At 40.1% G+C, this 21,367-nt stretch overlaps 2 protein-coding genes and 1 pseudogene across 3 annotated transcripts; 2 read left to right on the plus strand and 1 right to left on the minus strand.

The window, feature by feature from the left end:
* Positions 1–5,639, plus strand: LOC129364914 (leukocyte elastase inhibitor-like; the record flags this gene model as incomplete). Its single annotated transcript, XM_055037864.1, has 9 exons — positions 1–91; positions 323–492; positions 662–802; positions 1,593–1,710; positions 1,988–2,130; positions 2,903–2,980; positions 3,234–3,323; positions 3,401–3,581; positions 4,467–5,639. Coding segments are annotated over 9 exons (1,224 nt in total), but the record flags the coding sequence as incomplete, so codon positions are not given.
* Positions 5,640–8,494: 2,855 nt separating this feature from the next.
* LOC129364983 (serpin B6-like) lies at positions 8,495–16,093 on the plus strand. Of its 2 annotated transcripts, XM_055037945.1 has the most exons (10): positions 8,495–8,627; positions 8,895–9,085; positions 11,861–11,980; positions 13,279–13,419; positions 13,587–13,704; positions 14,278–14,420; positions 14,753–14,830; positions 14,912–14,998; positions 15,083–15,263; positions 15,357–16,093. In XM_055037945.1, the coding sequence occupies exons 2-10, from the start codon at positions 8,900–8,902 to the stop codon at positions 15,581–15,583; spliced, it is 1,281 nt and encodes a 426-aa protein (XP_054893920.1). In that variant the 5' UTR covers positions 8,495–8,627; positions 8,895–8,899; the 3' UTR covers positions 15,584–16,093. The 2 variants fall into 2 exon arrangements, with proteins under 2 accessions (XP_054893920.1, XP_054893921.1); XM_055037946.1 differs by lacking the exon at positions 11,861–11,980.
* A 1,224-nt stretch (positions 16,094–17,317) lies between these two features.
* On the minus strand, positions 17,318–21,039 carry LOC129364994 (leukocyte elastase inhibitor-like; annotated as a pseudogene).
* Between the last annotated feature and the right edge of the window lie 328 nt (positions 21,040–21,367).

The raw sequence follows: 21,367 nt of genomic DNA on the forward strand, positions 1-21,367 counted from the left end.
CTCTGCTCACCTGAACACGACACTGCAAGGAGTCGTTCTCTCTCTGCTGCAGAAACAGTCCGGATTGCATCAAGACAACACAGATCTTTCGGTAAGTGAAATTTTCTTTCACTTGGGAATTTACAAATTTTGCTGTTTAGTGGCTTTAGTACGTGAATGGGATCTGGTCACACACAGATAAGTTTCATTTTACACTGACTGTGTTAGGAAGTGTGGGTGACTACTATGTCAGTAGAGACTCACCACAGAGCGAGGAATGAAAACTAGTCTGAACAAAGTCATGCAGCTTGAGAATGACCGCTTTATCCTTGGTTTACTTTAGATACAATGGCCTACTCCAAGCCCAACACCACCTTCTCTCTGGCTCTGCTCAGAAAGCTGAGTGAGGACAACAAGACTGCAAACATCTTCTTCTCTCCATTCAGCATCTCTTCAGCTCTGGCTATGGTGTTACTGGGAGCCAGAGGAGACACAGCCACTCAGATATCAGAGGTGATCTTGTACTTTGATATCTGGTCTATGTTATCTTGTACAGTGCTCTTTTTTCAGTCTTTTGCTAGGTAGGTAGTAGCTGACGCAAGAGCTTATGACAATGTTACATAAAGCTTATTTTTTGTCCAATGTGTCTTCTTGTAACCACCCTCGTCTTCTGTCTCGGCAGTGCTTGGAAACCGCGAACTGTCAGGACGATGTCCACGTTCTGTTTGCCAAATTACGGAATGAGCTCAACAAGCCGGAAGCTAAATTTGTTCTCAGTGTTGCCAACAGACTGTTTGGAGAGAAGTCCTACAGCTTTCTGCAGGTGAGAGAGTCATAATACACATTTTCATTACCAAATATACATTCACGATGTGCTTCATTTGGGTACACTTCTAACAGGTTTTTTTCATCACAACTAGAGAATCTTTCAATCAGACATGGCATCTGCGGCGCAGAGTTCCACTCATTCAACTCACTTGCTTTTGTTTGAAACGAGAATCAGAGTAGAAAAGAAAAGGGATTTAAGGGACTTTGAGCATTTCATTGTTATTTGTGTTGGACAGGCAGTTTGTGTGTACTTCAGAAACACACAAATTGTGTTAGTACCTAACAGTACTAATTCAACCATATGTCTAGACGACAGAGCACCATCGAGAAAAATATCCAGTGATTGGATATGATTAACACAGTTTCACCAAAATTAGACAAAGAACAGATTTTAAGAACATTGTCTGGATGTCACATAGCTTAGATAATCTCAATTGATTTCCTAAAACATGACAATGATTAGATTGTACTAAGAAGACAACTAGCTAAATCTATTGTACAAAGAACTGAAGCACTTCTGAAAGCGAACCTTTTGGTTGCAGACCTCTTTAGATAAACCTTTCTTTACCTAGTGGCCTGTCAGGGTACACATGTCAGTTTAAATTGTTTTATGCATGAAACATACCAAAGACAATTTCTTTGGACAGGTTCTGTGACAGTAGGAAATCAGTAAAATTATACTAAAACCAATGAATCGTCATACAAAATCAGTAAGTAAATTCGTGACTGAAGGCAATTGTTTTTAGCATAAATACACTTGATGGATCTTCTTTTTGTTCTCCCAGGAGTTTTTAACCCAAACAAAAACTCACTACGACTCCAAGTTGGAGGCTGTGGACTTCAGAACCAAATGTGAGGAAGCCAGGATCAAGATCAACAACTGGGTGGAGGAGAAGACAAAAGGTGGATCACACACACTGACACACACACACCATCTGTTCATGACCCCAATGTCAGTGTCAGTTTATTTATAAAGCACTTTAAAAACAGGTATTAATTGCATCAAAAGTGCTGCACAGTATTCATAAAAACCACCATTAAAAAATACAATGATGATTACGAACTCTAAAGATTATCATCGCCATCTAGTGGAACAGTGTGTAACAGTGATGTTGTTAATTAGGCTGCGTTTGTGGTGCAGATTCTCATCAGATCCGTGTTCTGCTCATGTTGTCGTCAGGTAAAATCAAGGAGATGGTGGTTAAGGGCATGGTGAGCGACATGACCAAGATGGTGCTGGTTAATGCCATCTACTTTAAAGGCAACTGGAATGAGGCCTTCCAGAGATCAAAAACCCGTGAGGTTCAGTTTAGACTCAACAAGGTAACAACGATCACCAATACAGAGTATTTTCTCAATATGTAGGTCTTTATCATTGCTGTTCAAAATAACAATCTTGCTTTTATAGTAACTGTTACTTGAAATGACTATGTTAATGTGGAGGGATTACTCCATTATGCTCCCAGGCTACAAAGAACCTCTATAATGTTCTTCCAGGTTTTTCTTGGTCTGCCCAGTGAAATGTACAAACTTGAGGTGGTAAGAAGGAATCCTGAACACATGTCTAAACATCCCCAACTAAATCTATTGGGCGATAAGAACCAGAAGCTTCAGTCTTAGAGCTTCTGTCCACCACCCTCATCCCCTGAAATGATGTAACAACAAGGTTGTGATCACTTGACGCCTGCATCCCATTCTTTACCAAGTCCTCAAGACAGAACTCCAAAGGTCTGGTGATACGATTGAAACAATTGGTAAAAGGCCATCAGCTGGTTATGCTAGATACTCACATTCGTCTGCTAAACGAGCCCTTAAGTTTGTTTCGCATGGGAAACCAGCAAACAAATTTAACTACTAGATACTAATCACCTTCAAGGAAGTGCCCTGGTCTCCATAGTCCTATCACTGTGGTCTCCACAGTATCGTAATTGCCCGAACAAATGAGAAACCAGAGTCATGAAATCCTCAAACTTCATGACTCTCTAAAAAAAAAAAAAAACACTAGATTTTTGTCCAATTATTGATCTAACTTAACTCATCCTGAAAGGTATTGTTCTTTTTTAGGTTAATGAGCTGTTCCTGTTTTTGTCCACAGAAAGACACAAAACCTGTGCAGATGATGGAACTTAAAAGCCAATTCAACCATGCCTCCATTGATGAAGCCAGCTGTGAGGTATTATTGACCTTGAGCTCACAGGTGGAAGCTGAAATTGTGTAATCAGAAATATGTGAAGTGAGGCAGAGAATTTAGACTCTCATCAGCTGCTGCAGTTGGGAAGAGAGTTACCTGTAAAGCAGCAGTAACTCAAATGCCCTGACTGAACTTGCTCAGAAAATAAGCAAACTTCATGTGGCGAGTTACTATGAATCAAGCATATTTGAGAGCCTGCACGTCTCTGTAATGCCTTGCACCTTGTCTTGGGCAGATTCTGGAGATTCCCTATGAAGGGAAGGAACTGAGCATGCTCATCTTTTTACCAAGACAGATAGAAGATAACGAAACAGGTCTGAAGAAGGTAAGGCTCTCTGTGCCTCACAGACTGATTGAACCTCACCACCGACACACGTCATGATCGATTTATCACCTGATCAGCTGGAGGACCTCCTGACGTATGAGGCATTCATGGAGTGGACTCACCCACATGAGATGCAAAGCGGTGAGGTTGTGGTGAAGCTGCCTCGATTCAAGCTGGAGGAGAAGTATAACCTGAACAAAGTCCTGAGCAGCATGGGCATGGTGGACGCTTTTGACGAGACGAAGTGTGACTTCTCTGGTGAGACGTGTGGAAGGAGACTGAGATGTTTTAGATATAATTAAGTGGGCCGTGGGTGCAGTGGGTCCCAGAACCAGGCCCTTAGGTTGTCAAATTATGATCAAGGCTTTTGCTTTCAAAATGGACTTGTTGACGGAAAATATCAGCCCGAAATTTAAACTACATAAAACCTTTTTGGTTACTTTTCTTAAAAATTGTCCTTGCTGATGAGGGGCATAACGGGATAAGTTGCATTATCCCGTCAATGCAACTTCTGATTTTGAGGTTAGTAAGCAATCCTACTAGAGTTTAAATCGAACAGACAGAGAGAAAAATATGGAGCCTCAAAGTGTTCCTCTGCTCTCAATTGGCCAGTCCCCTTCACTTTGACATAAAGATACGATACCGCTGCCCTCACCTGAGCATCAGGCCTCACAAATAATTTCTATCCACGTCAACAATAGTGACAGTAATATTAATAGTGAAATAATATTCAGTGCAAAGTAGCCTACAATTTCTTTGATGGGGGGCAGTGAGGGACCTGGATAATGATAAGGGGTGCTGGTCCAAAAAAGTTTGAGAAGCAATGCTCTGGACTGACGTTCCTCCCACGAGCGTCAACGGCTGTAAGTGGGCTAAATGGTGAAGGTAAGGAGCCGTAAAATGCCGTAAACATATCGCTTTAGAACCTCGAAAAGAAAGGCTCAGCTCTGTGGCATTTGGATCTCAAATCTGAACGTGTCACACAAATTGTTCAATTTTATCTGTACTATTCCTTCATGGAGGCACATTCTCTGTGATAAAAGCAGCTCTTTTCTTTTGAATACTGATATGTACTTTTGGTTGGATGTATTCTTAAAGCTGTGGCCCATAATCCTGGAATTTCTCTTCTCTTATCTGGGACAGGAATGTCAAGCAACAAAGGGCTTTTTTTGTCACAAGTCTCCCACAAGGCTTTTGTGGATGTGAACGAAGAAGGAACTGAAGCTGCTGCTGCCACGGGTGGTTTGGTGGCAGATAGTGTGTCCTTCTTCACAGCAGACCACCCCTTCCTCTTCTTCATTCGTCATAGAATCACCAAGACCATTCTCTTCGCTGGACGCTTTTGCTCCCCCTAGCATGTTCTATAATTATGAAGCAGGCAGGCTACTAAACTCCAGACTCTGAGGGATAAAGTCCTGCCGGTTCTTGACGTCCCCCTAGTTCAAGAAGTTTAATGAAATGGATGACTTGCCTCCTGAACATGCAATCTAGTTCTTCGTAGTCAAACTAATAACCAATGGGCAAAAAATTCTCACCAGCACACTCTATACCCCATAAAACGACCAAAACAGCAGCCACACTTGTCGCTGTCATCCACAAGATTGCACTGTTACAAAGGTCACCGAGTCCTTTTCCAGGCAGTCCGTGTTTGCACTGGAGTAAAGGTTCTAGGATAACCATTAGGTGGAAATGAACTTATTTGAATGCAAACGTTTAATTGTTTTCCAGTGTTAAGCTATCAAATCTTTCAGCGTTAAGATCAGAGACCGTCGTTCCCCTGGGTGTACTGACATAAACTGTGAAATCATCTGTATTCACTCTGGTTCAAAGCGGCGTAATGATGGGGTGTTATTGTTTTTTAAATGACAATTTGTTGCCATATTCTTTAACAATTTCTATGGGCTACATTCAAGTTTCAAAAGGATTTTTTCAGTTGTCAAACTTGTTGTTGTCTGGACAAAAGTGTGGAAAATCCATGGGCAATAAATGGCTTTAAGAATCCCAGTAATTGTGTTGTGAGATGCAACTCTTATAAAACATAAATAATCATGTGACCATCTGATTTTCTAAGTTTAGAAGATTAATTGCCAGTGAAAGAGAAATATCTTAATTTCTGCTTATTTTATAAACAACAGGCTCATGGGTATTTTAATTAGGCAGAATTACATCACTCTCTGAGATCATTGTAACATCGCATTATTCTTAAAAATTAAAACGAATATGGTAGGTGGAGTCTGTAAGGTCACACACATATGGACAATAGGTGGCGGTCTGCACCTCCGAATTTGTTTGGAATCCATTAATAATAAGAAGCTTAATAAAAGAGTTTAAGAATAATAAGGATGTATTTTCTGTCATGATTACAGGCCAAATGGTTTTGTAGAAGTTTTCAAGATAATACTACTACTTCTAATAATAAAAATACAAGGACGGAGGACGTGTGGATATGTTCACATAAGCAGTAATTGCATGTACTGAAGAGCAGCAGGGACTCAAATCTCTGCATGTATTTATTTGCCAGCACTTGTTGCTGCAACAAGACGAAATGTGTTCATGTACATTTACTCCTCCACATGTTGCATGTCATACTGTCATACAAATCTAAATATCATCAGGCTTTCCTTGTATGAAATTAACATAGTTTCATGTTTCTTGTGGCATAGCCAGACATAAACTGTGATGAACATTAACAGATATGTTATTTAGTAATGTTTAAAAAAAAGTTGGCATTTTTACTCATGTTGCTTTTGCAAGTTGCTGTACGTGGGCCTGTGTGAGCAGTTCATTGCATCATGGAGTGAAATGAAGAAAGTCACTTTCCGTAACTCCCTCCCAACATTCACACCCAACTAACCTTAGTCACTGTAAAGTGGCTGACTCTTCTCAACTGAAGATTTCTGCTGAATTTGATTTTTTGTTGTTGTTTGTTTTTCATTAAGTTTGACCTTTTCAGGTCAAAATGGCACATAAGAAGTGTGAGACTGATCCTTCAAAAATGACCAACACCTGATGATAACTAAAAGGTTTAATTTAGATTTATTTCCATAAATATGTATTCATTTTGTTGCTTCTAATCAGATGTTAGGAAAAACTGATTGAAAATCCTGCTGCGTGATGAAAGTCTACCTTTGACGGGTGGTTACTCATTTTTTTCCTGCTTGGTTCCCACCTTCCTGTGAAGAGGTGGAGGTGTGGTTCCTGTGATCTTATTCTTGCAACATAATCTGGCATTGGCAGCACCAGACCCAGAGGGTTTCCAGGTCTCAGACTTAAAATCATCTGAAGAGGTGCAAAGAGAACATTGACGATTCAGAAATATCTGTACTCAATATTCTCCACTTCTATTTCCTTTAGAAACTGTGTTAAACTTCTACCAGTGCATTACATTTTCTTGCATTTGTTGTCATAGAGTTTTGCTAAATGAATAAAGCAATATATCTTGAGTAAATTAATTTAAGGGAAAAAAATTGTTTCAAACGTGTTTGGAAAATGATTTGTCACAGGTGTGTTGTCTAGTAGTATTTATCAAAAGAAATTGAGGATAATCAAAGCATCTAAATACAAATAAGTAATCTTAAGACTATCAGTTTTACTTAATAAGATTTAGATTAAGCAAAATTTCCCTAATTTACTGAAAATTCTTTAGCTTTGTGCTTAGTATAATTTTCTAAATATATGCATCTATATTTATATATAAGATATATAAAATTTAATTTTGTGTTATTTAAATTTTCTTAAAAATTTTTGTCCAAATTGTCTCTAGGTTGTTTTTTTTTTTTTTGAGTAAATCTTACCCGTTGGTTTTTTCAGGATAGGATAAGTTTTTCCTTTATACACTAAATGTGTCACAGTTTGCTAATTCGTTGACCAATACCTATAAATAAACATTGACTGAGCGTTTATTTAAAAAAAAAAAGAAAAGTAAGACATTTCAGTTGATTTGTTCAAACAATTCATCGACTGAATGAGAAGTTTGTTTTTTTTCTCAGCCAGAGATCCGTCTTTAAGCTTCACGGATTTATTTTTTATGGTATTTTCAATTTATCATATGGAAACAATGTTTGAAGGGGTGACCTAGCCCTCCACCACACCCACAAATTAGCTCCAACAAACAAAGAGAGGTCTGATTTCTCAGAGAAGCTGCTGCGCAACCTGGGCGTGTGAAACATCCACACAGGTGGGACAGTATTTTGTGAGAATAAAGGTGTTGTCTCTCACCGATTGATTTTAGCCTTGAAACTGGTAAATGTGAGCCATCCAGTCAGTGACCTTAAGATGCCACCAAGTGTAGCGCTGTTAGTGATTTAGCTCAGGAGGAAGTTTGCCTTTCCACATAGGTGCTAGTGCTTTGGCTAACTTTTTATCCTTTAATAACTTTAAATGCTTTTTGTACATTCTCTGGTTGTCTTAATAACAACTGGCATGAAACCATTCTTGATGATTCAAATGTGACCCAAAAAAAAAGGTGCTGCAGGAAGAGAGGTATAATGAAATAAAATTGACCTGTTAGAACATAAAATATCCAAAGTTATTAAATGGAAATATTTGTAATGGAAAAACCTTTTTTTTTTCAAAAAAACAAAACTGTTGAGACACAAACACACCCACAAAGTCACACTGTCCTCAATTCACATCAATGTGAAACACTGAAAACATACAAAACCTAGGATTAAAAATCAATTCTGTCTCAAAACTTAAACTAAAAATGTATTGTGCATCCTGTAAACATTCATTGACTGAATCACAGAATCACAACTCAACCAAAGTCATAAACATGTTCAAAGGTTAGTGTCATGCTATGTATCGTGGAAACTTATTTTGCACAGGGAAACAAAATCTCTGCCGTAATATTTATTTTATTAGTAGAGTACATACATTGAAATATTATCTCACTATGTTGATTTTTTTTTAAGAGAGTGGCGGAAAAGGATTTCCATGCAATATTATTTAGCTTCTGATGTTACTTTTTCTGAAAAAGATCTCAGAGTTAAAACCACAAGATAATATTTGTTATTATTATTATTATTATTATTATTATTATTATTATTATTATTATTACTACTACTAATAGTAGTTGTAGTAGTAGTAGTATTAGGCGTTGCAATAAAACTTTTTCTCAGCTCAAGCCGAAGCTTTTAATGTTTATCCCCTCGGCTTCCGTAGACAAGACATTTGCGGAAGTTCATTATTATTTTGTCTGACGGGGTGTGTCCCCGGTGTCAGAGATAAAAACCCTGCGCTTTCAGCCAGCGCTCTTCATGTGACCCAAACTCTTTCTGTGGAGCACACGACGAGCGTCCGACAGTGAGTACAGTTTGCGTCCTTTCTGGTTTCCCAGCGAAACCCCCAGAAGTAATGGAGAACAAATGCGCTTTCTGACAGTCTAATGTTGCAGCTTTGAAGCTCTCCGTGGTTGAACTAATTTGTTGCATCCGCTTGCAGTTTGACTTTATACTTCTGAGCTTGTTCTGTTCGTTGCGGTTTATCTCGTGGAGTTTGACTTCAAAGAAGAGTGAAAACCTGTCAATGTTCTCATGAATTAATCTCCGTCTTTGTTTCACTGTCCTCCAGACACGATGGCAGCAGAAGCAGCAATCACCCCTCTGGCTTCAGCCAACACCAGCTTCTCTCTGGCTCTGCTCAAGAAGCTGGGCGACAAAGACAACACCGCAAACGTCTTCTTCTCTCCGTTCAGCATCTCCTCGGCTCTGGCCATGGTGTTGCTGGGAGCCAGAGGAAACACAGCCGCTCAGATGTCAGAGGTGCAGTCAGGGTGAAACACACTCCCCCCTATCTGAACTGTCACATCATTGGCATTCATCACGAGTGATTTTTCTTTTTGTTAGCACACTGGTGACACGTTTCCCCACGTTTGCAAAAAACATTCAAGGTTCAGAAATGTTCAAGGGAGGTTTTGTTAAAAGATTATAAGGAGCTACCTGCAAGGAAAAACCTCTTGTTTCGTCTTCATTTATTTCAGTTGCTGTGAGTGTAGCTCAAAGTTTTTCTGAACTCGATCAAAAGAGGCGGATGTTAGAGGAAAAATGATAACGTGTATGTACAAAGCAGATGTCTGTGGAGTTGCGTTATAAGTATTTCCAAATACGCAGTCGATATGCTCCACAAATTGTGTCTTGTTCTCTTCTTGTTGGGGAGCACATGGCACCTGTTTGTAAATGGACCATGGATCCTGAAGCAACAGGAAATATCTGTTGCGATGAAGTTGGCATCAAAGTAGGCATGGATTAAAAGCAAAAGATATCATGATTGTTCAATGTCACACAGGAAGGGAAAGGGAATTAAATAATCAGCCTCTGAGTGGATAATAAACCGTTGAAAGGTTAATAAAATTGCGTCTGTCTGAACTTCTGAGATGTTTTTGGCATTAGAGATTTCCTAGGATGATGAAAATCCTCTCAGTATTGAGTTTAATATCCAAGCTTTAGGAAACTCCGACTTGTCTTGTTCTCTTCCAATCAGCAGGAATAATCTGAACTGCTTTTTTTTTTTTCTTTACGTGGGTCAAATCTGTGGTTGCGTTGCTACAGGAACAGGATAATGGCTGTAGATGTTTAACTCTGGTTATCAGGTCTCATTATGTGCAGTAGGCATGCCCAACCGTTTTTATGAGCGGCCCTTCTCAAAGTTCGGGCTGCACGAACGCCGGCCGTCATTTCAGTGAACTGGCTCATTCACATTTCGTAATCTAATTATTTAACAACTGAAGTGAGAACTTTCTGCCGACGTCCGCCGTGCATTGTTGACTCGGCAGCGATGGAGTTCCCACCAACCATATGAGAATAAATGGAGCATTAGTCTTTATTTGCTAGCGGGTTTTCCACTTTAGCAGAAAGATTCTGGGGCTGTTTTCCAACTCAGGTGAAAGTTGGTAACAGCTTCTAACAAACTGGGACCACAGAAGCCCAGCCACACCCAGTTAAGTCAAGCTGGTAAATGTTTGTAAAGCAGAGCCTCACCCGTAATCTGCCCTGTAGCTCAGGTTAAAGAAACAACTCCATCCGGTGGAAATCAGTACTGTTTTCATTGCAACATGCTCACTGTAAAGTGTTTTATTCCAGTCAGGGATTTGTGCATTAACTTGCAGGTTTTAATTGTGTGTTTGTGTTTTTTTTTACTCATTGTTCAGGATTAGGGACACATTTATTAATCCGAGCCGCCAGTCGATGTGCTTTACACAGATTTTTTCTTTTCTTCAACGTAAAGAAGTTTTCATTTTTCCCTACACATCAAATAACATCCCTCCTTTATGAAGGAGGGAACTAGGGACCCAACTTGATAGGGAAAATGACAAACTTCCTTCTTATATATGTTGCAATCTCTCAGATAAAGCTCAGCGCTGGTGAAACACTTCCTATTGTGCATCTAAGGCACGTCGCACTGCATGTCGGAGGTTGTTGTGGACAATCTCGTTGCCATGCATGCTGCTGAGTAAGAGGGAGTGGCTGAGAGGCTGGACTGGACAGATGAGTCAGATATGGAGGAACGCCTCATTTAGCCGAGAAATACCCCGGTCTGCTGCAGGCTGACATTTACTCTGCACCAACCACAGAAATGTTGGGATTTGGCTGCAGGAACTCTGGAGCCGATCGCCACCAAACATCACGTTGATAACTCAGACCAGCTTGGAAAAACAAGCCAGTAGCTTAAACTCCCTCAGCCCCCCATTTTTCCAGTCTTATCTTACATTTTAGTGATGATATTTAAAGTTTGTCAAATGTAGATTGTTATGCAAGTGCTACTGCTCTGACCTTCTATTTGCATTTTAAAAGAAGCAATTATTAATTTAAAAAAAAAAAGTACAGACAGTAATTTCAGCGCTTATTACCTGACCCATCCCTATTGAGTCATTCCAGTTTGGTCTTTGTTTGGACAGTAAATCCGCGGCTGCATTCCTGGAGAACTCTGTGTGGAGTCGATTAGTAAACCTGTGTTTCTTGGAGCATTCCTGTCATGAAGCAACCAGACCATAACGTCTCCATGTATTTTTTTTCCGTGATGCGGTGCTCAATCCAAGTTGAACTTTACTCTCTGACTAAATTTGATGGGAGCTGGAGGTCAGAGTGGAGCCTCTCCGGGTTGTGAACGTCGCTTTAAACGATGAGTCATCTGTTTATCTCCTCTAGCTCCAATAATCAGTCACACTCAGACTCTGTCGAGGTTTTTATGAGGATTTACCCTGGGCTGTCCTGAGTAGGTGCAGCTTACTGCACTTCTCCCTCTCTTATTACAAACACAGAGCCTTGATGCAGACAGAGGATTAGGGCCGTACTAAGAAAAAATGTAATTGCGAGAATAAACTCCAGTAGGATAAAGTCGTAACCCTTGGAGGGCGAAAAGTCGTAATTCTTTTTTTTCTTAGCATGGCCCTAATACTCCGTCATAAGGAGATGTGAATAGAGTTTAAAAATATTTAACTTCATGTGAGCTTTGTGACAGTACCACGTCAGACGAAATGGTTCCAGTTGGGGATCGGTCATGTCCAGATTGACGATAAATATCCCAAATCTCGCCTCCAGGTTCTGGGCTTCACTCAGGCCCTAACGATGAAGCAAGCAGGACAGCCGCAGATGCAGATGCAGTCGCAGATGCAAATGCAACAGAAAGGTCAAACCAAACTGCCACCACAGCTGCTAAAGGTGGTAGAAAAGCAACAAAAGAGGAGCTTTTACCTGACAGTACTACTAACAAAGGGTCTGGGTGGTAACATGTGGTCCTGGGAGGAGAGTTCACTTCACATTCTGCTGCCCTTTTTCTCTTCTGTTACTCTCCTGCTACCATTTCTGACACCGCCATTAAATAATCCAGAAAGGAAACAGAAGGTGAAGGAAGCAACTTGGAAGTTTGTGAATGCGTCCCGCATTCCAGAGTCCTTTTGTTTTTACACGACGCTGCGTTGTTGGGCTTTTTTATCTGCCGCTTCCCATTACACTAAACGGGCTAAACTCGTTTCCTCTTACTGGTGTCGCAGAGACAGTGGAAAATAACTACTGTGACACTGCAAAACTGCAGTGCCAGGCCACTGGAGTTAAATGGGTTTTATGTTTGGCTACACAGTAAAGGAAAATACTAGATCTGAAATAAGGATTTAGACTTGGAATAACAACATGGTGGAGGGATGGTCTTATGTCCTGTACGAACTTCTAAGGTCTGGATCTTTGCTTCTTTTTTTATTTTAAAGGGATGAAGGGTTCAAGATATTTTGTACTTTTCTGTCTTATGGTACATTTGGGTCTTCATGACTGATTTCTACATACGTAAACATTCTTACCACCTTTGAACTTTCCCATTTTCTCACCTTACAACCACAATTATAAATGTATTTTATTGAGTCTGGCATTTATTTTTATTAAGCCATCCCTACTTTACAACAAATTGCTTCCAGAGGCCACATTCGTATGACTATAATTTGGTCTTAACATGGCCTAGTCAAAGTCCAGGGCCAGATGGAATCTGACTGAGCTTGATTTGTTTTGATTTGTTCTCTGGATGTGCAAATGTAAACGAAAACCAAAGAAATCAGCAGATGTAATTTCAGGAAAATTACATCTGTGAAATAATTGAAAGAGCTGCTGAGTACATGCCAAATTTAACATGTTTATTTGCAAATAAAATTAAAATAACATATCCTTTCCGTCCACTTCACAATTAGATGCTACTTTGAATAAAATACATTGACATTTGTGGTTGTGATGTAAAGCCATTGGTGTATGAAGACTTTTGATATTATGGATGGAAATGCGTCACTTTATCTATTAAGTGATGAGTTAAATCGTTTTTTTGCTATCTTTAACAAGTTTAGACACTCTTTATAGAGTATAAACAAATCCTTTCATCACTTAATAAACTGACCATGAAATCCTTTCTTTTTCAAAAATATTTTTAGATTGGTCTGCTTCTTGTTCAGTAAATCTCACTGGTATCCTTTAATCGGCAGACCCTGAAAACCCTGGATGTCAAGGACGACCTCCACACCAGCTTTGGCCAGCTGCTGAGCCAGCTCAACAAGTCGGACGCTCCGTATGCCCTGAATGTCGCCAACAGGCTCTACGGCGAGAAGTCCTACAAGTTTGTTCAGGTGTGACTTGGAGTAGGGTGGGGAGGGGTTTCCCTTCAGTACTAAGAGTGGGTGTTCCTGAGTGGGTTTGGCTTTCTGTGCACGTCAAGACCGACCGAATGAGGGCAGAAAAGCGGAACGCCGGATAAGCAGACGCATGCATCTACATTCGCTTGCTTTTGTTTCAGGATTACCTTGAGAGCACTAAGAAGCACTACAAGGCCGAACTGGAGACCGTGGACTTCACCTCGAACGCCGAGGCAGCCAGGGTCAACATCAACGGCTGGGTGGAGACGAAGACGCAAGGTGGATCACATAAGCACACACACGCACACACACACGCACACACACACCCCCCTCAATGTGTCACTAAGCCTTTGAAATTAAAATGATGAATTCATTATTTTTATATGAAATTGAAAAGACGACTTAATTAGACTTAATGTTCAAAAGCAGGAACAAGTTTCAGCCTTTTTTTTCTTTTTTAATTGTCCTCCACTTCTGCAATATTTAGTCATCATAATACCTTTTTCTTTCCTCCTTGATTCAACTTTAGCATACTTTTTTGAAGTTGTTTCATTGATAAATTTTTTTGTCATTACTTTTAAAATGTAAAATTTGTACATATTTCTATTTATTGACTTGCGTTTCTTTTTTTGGGTGATAATTTATGCTGTTTATGCTATTTTTTGTCAATGTGTATTTAAATTTGTCTCATATGTTTAACTATTTGCTTATTTATTATAATTATTTTGAAAAATATTTTGTGCTTATTGCCTAAAAAAAGAGGCAATAAGCACAAATTATATATATATATATAAAATAGTTTAATTAACGTGCTATTTTTTTTACCGGTTTATTTGCATTGTTTCTCACCAGGTAAAATTAAGGATCTTCTGGCCCAGAATGCAGTGAACTCGTTGACCCGCCTGGTGCTGGTCAATGCAATCTACTTCAAAGGCCACTGGGACAAGCAGTTTAAGGTGGACGCCACCCGCGACGCCCAGTTCAGTGTCAGCAAGGTAGCAGTGCCGTCCAGCAACCTGACCTCTGTCAGTGTGGAGAAGAAAACTCATCAGCTGAAATGTAGACTGAATGTTTGTTTCCTTTGGCAAACAAAAAGCGTATTAGGAGCTGAATCCTGCTTCTCCATGTTTGGCTTTTGGTTCTGGGGATGCAGAGCAGAACCAGAACAACAGCAGATTTTTAATGTGTTTTTCTGGCAACTCTTTCAGGGATTAATAAACATGTTGACCTTTGCAGACTTTGTATGATCCCTATGTCTTATGTAAGCATAATTGGTATCTTTTAACTAATCTCTGTATACACAATTTTTTGTCTCTTTTTTTTTTAGAATTCAAAAAAGCCGGTGAAGATGATGCACATGAAATCAAAGTTTCCCCTGACCTACATCTCAGAAGTCGACTGCCAGGTAACTGCAGATATTCACAGCTCAGGTGGGAAAATCTACAAGCATCATCCAGACGACGTCGTTAAAAATCCTGTTTTACAGGTCCTGGAGATGCCATACAAAGGGAAGGAGCTGAGCATGCTCATCTTTTTACCCCAAAACATGGAGGGTACGACTGGTCTGGAGAAGGTAAGTACTTAATCCTGCAAAGCCTCCAAAACGACGTGCAAGAAGAGCCCAAGGAATTGACTTTATTTGCTTTCCAACCTCAAGCTTGAGCAGGCGCTGACGTACGCAAAGTTCATGGATTGGACCAATCCAGACATGATGGATATGATTGAGGTCCAGGTGGGCCTGCCCCGGTTCAAGCTGGAGGAGAAATACGACATGAAGGCCGTCCTGCAGAGCATGGGCATGGTGGACGCCTTCGATCAATCAAGTAGCGACTTTTCCGGTAGGATGCGTTTTCCAGATTGATTTCTTCTGACTCGCTCTCTGTATCTTTTTGGTACCAACTAAACATTTCGGTCCCTCTCTGCTCCGACAGGCATGTCCCCGGCCAACGACCTATTTGTGTCGGAGGTTTACCACAAAGCCTTCGTGGAAGTCAACGAGGAGGGAACTGAGGCGGCCGCCGCCACCGCCGCCGTCATGATGGTGCGCTGCATCATGATCCCCGCCACCTTCATCGCAGACCACCCCTTCCTCTTCTTCATCAGACACAACCCCTCCAAGAGCGTTCTCTTCGCTGGCCGCTACTGCTCGCCTGTGTGAGCTCATTCAGTGTAATGTGTCCGAACAGGAGGGAGGTTACTACAAAATGGATCTGAGTGATGGAGAGGAGTTGGTGTAGAGTTCCCTCTCGCTAATCCCACCTCAGGTTTCCATCCGGTAGATTTAACACCACTGTGTACTAGTTGTTTACCTCTTTTCTATGTGCCTTGCTAAAGTTTCTTCCACTGTTAAACCTGACATCCTTCGCGGGTGTATTTGTTCATGTGTGTAATACCTTACGGCCCTGTTTGCTGCAGCTGGTTTAACTTATAATGTGCCCTTTTAAAAACTTTACCTTTTAAAAAATTTAGCCTTTTGCAAACTGGCAGAATAATTGCAACATTCTTAGCACTTTATCTTCAGAAGCATTGGAATAAGTAATCGTTTCACACTTGATGCAGAACCAAAGGGAGAGGAGAGACTACATGAAGCTTTACTGGTATCAGATCTGTAAATCATCGTAATGCACCCCTGAACTCTCACATGAGGAATAAAAGTGAAACTTTTAAACCTGCTGTCTTGTGTGGTTTATTTTCATCTGAAACTTCTGGGATTTGGGTTAGATTTGATAAATGTGACTTCATCAGAATGTTTTGCTTCTGTTGAATCAAGCCTATTATAGGACTTTGTTGTTTGTCACATTTGACTTAATTGGTCGGAACTCATTCGACAAGTACAAACCAAGTACAAACCATTAAAGGTAAATGGTTTGTACTTGAGTAGCGCTTATTCAAGTCCAGTGGGCTCCAAAAGTCTTCACACTAAATTTACATTATTTGTTCACGTTCATGTTATTAAGAATGATATGAATAGTCTTTATTTGGTTCAACTAATTTCAATGTACAGGCTGAACTGGCAATATTAGCCATTTATCTGTGTTAAGTAACTATGGGGGTGGTAGCTTAGTTCAGTGGTTCCCAGAGATTTTCTGGAGGACCAGCTCAAGTAGCGCATTAGTTGTGATGGATCCCATTGAAGCTCTCTGTGGAACATTTCTTTGTCACGTAATCATCAATGTTTTGTTGCATGTTTGGCCAGTAAAAGTATTCTCAAGCCAGATGGATCAGCTTGGCAGGACCGACGTGGCCCATGTCATTCATTATGCAAGCTGTTTAACACTAGTGGTTTGAGGTTTTCATGAGAACCAGCTGTTTATTTAGTTGTGTTTTACGGAAACGTTGTCCGTTCCACAACTAACTTGTTCTACTTGTTCAGAAGTGTCTTTGTTTCTATACACGTGGTTCTTTTATTCTTTTCATATGGGCTCCAGTTTCTGTATTTTAGCGACACTACTTAGGGCAACACTGTCTCTGTGTGATCTTTCATGTCTTATGCAAGGCCTACTGGGTATCTGGAAAAGATATCTGACTCAGCATTCCTTTTCCCCGATCTACACTTGATATCAAAGTGGAAGTCGACTAACTCCCCAACCCACCTCTGACCTACAGCATTTATCCTTGCAGAACTCAAATCATAGGTCAGAGAATTGTTATATCTATAGCCTGTGAAAGGTGGTACGTAATACAGATGGCCCCAAAACTCATGATAATCTATTTGCATGATAATATTTGACCAGCTGGATTGACTTTAACTGGCCTCTATATAATTTTCAACTAAATATCTGCTGCATTAAATCTAACCTTTCATTTTGCAGATATAAATTTCACTGAGGGCATGTAACACGGCGGGCTTTTGCAGTTAGATTTTACAGTGATGATGAAGAGGGAGGCAGAGTCAGGTGGAAACAGCAGTGGTTTATTTTAACTCATCTCACAGGTGAAACTGCAACCTTAAAAAGTCCCGTCTGTGACAGACCAAACCATCTTAAAATACCTTTCACTAAATACAAACATGCACTTATTTTTTTATAAATATTTTATGTTTTATCCTTACACCACACTGAAACACCATAAAAACCCATACACACTTTTCCCAGAACATATAAATGGTGTCTGGACTGCCGGGGCAGTATTTCTCCAAACACCCTGGAGAGGACACAGAAAAAACAGGTGAATCACTTCATATTAGCACTCTACATCTATCAGATTATGCACAAACATTTGCTCACTTTTACCCTTCAGTAGCTCATTGCTCTATTCTCCCTTCACAGGAAACCACCTCACTTGTCAATGAGGAGCTGCTGTGCAGAGCCCAGAACAAAAAGGCTACATGCTAATTTCTAAAAATACTCAATTGAAACAATTAAAACTTCTTGTGTGCAAATTGTTATTTATGTGTAAATCTATGCTTAACTTGCAGTGCTAAATAAAGTGCTTGTAAATAAAATGCAGAGTGCTTTTAAAGTGCTGAGCAGTGACTTGGGTAAAATGGTCCCTGTGATGAAGATGTCTTCATTACAGGACAGCAGAAGCGTCCAGCAAAGAGAACGGTCAGGGTGGGGTTATGGCGGATGAAGAAGAGGAAGGGGTGGTCTGCGGTGAAGAATGATGGTGGTACATAACATTGAAGTTCCATTTTTACACTAGTAGCAGCAGCAGCTTCAGTTCCCTCCTCGTTGACGTCAACAAAAGCTTTGTGAGAGACTTTGGACAGAACGAGCTCCTTGTTTCCAGACATACCTGTAACAGGTAAGAAAATACACTTTATATAATTATACAATATAACAACATAACATATGATTAAAATAAATATCAGTTTTCATTTATAAGAGTCTGGTTATGTGGCTGCATCTTCCTCCTTATTTCATGGTAATTTATAGTTTTCGTCCAGAGAGGACAGATTAATAAACTGCTTCCTGGATTAAACATATGTCAAAGGTCATCACTGCAGCATCTGAGCACAGCTGGTTGTTCTGACTATCAACCAAACTACATCAGAAACATTTCACTCTCCTTCCACATGTCTCACCAGAGAAGTCACTCTTTGTCTGGTCAAAAGCGTCCACCATGCCCATGCTGGTCAGGGCTTCATTCAGGTCATACGTCTCCTCCAGCTTGAATCGAGGCAGCTTCACCACAACCTTACGGCTCTTCATCTTGTCTGGATGAGTCCACTCCATGAACTTCTCATAGGTCAGAAGTTTCTCTAGCTGGTTGGACAATATATCAATAATCAGATGCATCACTGTAAAGATAGAGATTCATTAATCTGTGAGACTGAGAGAGTCCTACCTTCTCCAGACCTGTTGTATCGTCTTCTATGTCATTGGGTAAAATGATGAGCATGCTCAGTTCCTGTCCTTTATAAGGCATCTCCAGGATCTGTCCAGCAGAAACATTTCAGATTTTACACCAAAGAAAAACACTAAATATGTACAGGAATCAAAGTCAATATTTACCTAAAGTCTGATGAATCTATTGCTGAATCCAATACCTGACTGATGACCATGTGATTCATTACCTGACAGTTGACTTCATCAATAACAGTGAAGGGGAAATCATCTTCCTGACACATCATCTGTACTGGTGTTGTTGTTTCTTAAGACAGTTAAAGACACAAATAGCAATTTCTTAAAATTACTTAAGACAGTCGTTCTCAAAATAAATTCATTTTAAACAATAGTAAACAAAACAATGACTAATGTTCCTGTGTAGCTTGTATTAGTGTACTAATAAAGAAGATTTTATGCAAATGCAATATATATATATAATTGTGAATAGCAAATTAACTGATGAAGCTTGTAATTGTAATCAATTACAAAAAATCAAAGGTCAATTTTCAATACATCCTGTAGACATTTCTTTGCATTTTTATGGCAAATGTGAAATACATACAGTGGCATAAATGACATAGCGAGAAAAACAAGGCTAGCTAACTAAAAGAGAAGCAAATGTTTCTTTAATAAAATCAAATCCTGCTTGCTGTAATAAACTGTTTATGTTCTGTCACCTTGTTGAGTCTGAACTGATCCTCTTTAGTATCAGATTCAAAGAATTGTTTTTCCAGGCAGCTTTAAAGTAGATGGCATTAACCAGAACCATCCTGGTCGTGCTGTCCACTACTCCCTCAGCCACAATATCCTTGATTTTACCTGGTGACAACATGGAGGCAACATGGATCAGAACCAACACCAGAGAGACTGAAGCTTTTGACAACATGACAACAACACACTGTCCCACTAGATGGAGCTCTTGATCCTTACAAATCATCATCAGTATTGTGTGAACTCGTTGAGGTCTTGTGATGAACTGATGGGTGTGTGTGTCAGTGTGTGTGTTCCACCTTGTGTTTTCTCCTCCACCCAGTTGTTGATCTTCATCCTGGCTTCCTCACTGCTGGTTCTGAAGTCCACAGCCTCCAGCTCTGCGTTGTAGTGAGTTTTTGTTTGGGTCAAAAACTCCTGAGAGAACAAACAGAAGATCCATGAATTCATCCTGGAAACATTCACCATGTATCCATGTGATCTTTATGATTACCTGAAGAAAGTTGTAGGACTTCTCTCCATACAGTCTGTTGGCAACACTGAGAGCAAATGTAGCTTCTGGATACATTTAATGGATGCTAAACTGCACTCAGCAGTTTAGCAAACAGGGTGTGGACATCATCCTGACAATCTTGGATTTTCAAGCACTGCGGACAATATTTAACAAATTTACATACATGCCTTTCTGTGTTTTATTCAGCTTTGTCTTGTTCAATGGATAAAGATCACCTCTGACATCTGAGTGGCTGTGTCTCCTCTGGCTCCCAGCAACATCATAGCCAGAGCTGAAGAGATGCTGAATGGAGAGAAGAAGATGTTTGCAGTCTTGTTGTCTTCACTCAGCTTTCTGAGCAGAGCCAGAGAGAAGGTGGTGTTGGGCTTGGAGTAGGCCATTGTATCTAAAGTAAACCAAGGATAAAGCGGTCATTCTCAAGCTGCATGACTTTGTTCAGACTAGTTTTCATTCCTCGCTCTGTGGTGAGTCTCTACTGACATAGTAGTCACCCACACTTCCTAACACAGTCAGTGTAAAATGAAACTTATCTGTGTGTGACCAGATCCCATTCACGTACTAAAGCCACTAAACAGCAAAATTTGTAAATTCCCAAGTGAAAGAAAACTTTACTTACCGAAAGATCTGTGTTGTCTTGATGCAATCCGGACTGTTTCTGCAGCAGAGAGAGAACGACTCCTTGCAGTGTCGTGTTCAGGTGAGCAGAGTCAAGTCAACACGTGCCCTTGAAGGGAATGTGATTTCATTTTTGGGAGTGTTGTGATTGGTCCTTTCGGGTGAGATAAATAGAGGAAACTGGTTTGTGGAACTGGCAAGCCTAAACTCCAACTTCGAGTTTGTGTTTTGATCAGGTCCAATTTCATCTTTCAGGACAATCTTGTTTAAAAACACAGAATCAGATGTCTACATATCTCTGCCCTGCAGCAATAGGGATTTGTGGGTGTGTCTAGGTAACCAGATGGGTATCTACAACCAATGACCTCTTGAAACTTTAGGTCATATTTATATTGTAGATTGACCTACTTATGAGTTCAACATTTAGAACAGCTTGACTAAGATTGTGTCAAGAGAAGAATTGATTCAAGTTTATAGATTCAGTATATGTAGAACCACCAAGTTTAACGTATCACATAGTTTCAGGCAGAACTTCCCAGGAACAGGAGATATTTCGCTGTCTTATCCGACCTGAGGTAAATTGGGCACACCTCCTCTTTGCACAAAGAACCGGAAAATGCTGAAATACCAGCTGGAAGATTCATTACAACACAACAATTAGCCACAATAGAACAATTAGGTCATGTAGGCTCTGGAGAACTGATCTACACAAGAAGGAGGCAATTAAAATATTTCATTCCAGGGTTTTGTGCCTGTGGAGCATCTAAAAACT

The sequence above is a fragment of the Poeciliopsis prolifica genome, unplaced genomic scaffold, assembly GCF_027474105.1.
Source record: "Poeciliopsis prolifica strain line A6 unplaced genomic scaffold, Auburn_PproV2 SCAFFOLD012, whole genome shotgun sequence".
NCBI lineage: Eukaryota > Metazoa > Chordata > Actinopteri > Cyprinodontiformes > Poeciliidae > Poeciliopsis > Poeciliopsis prolifica.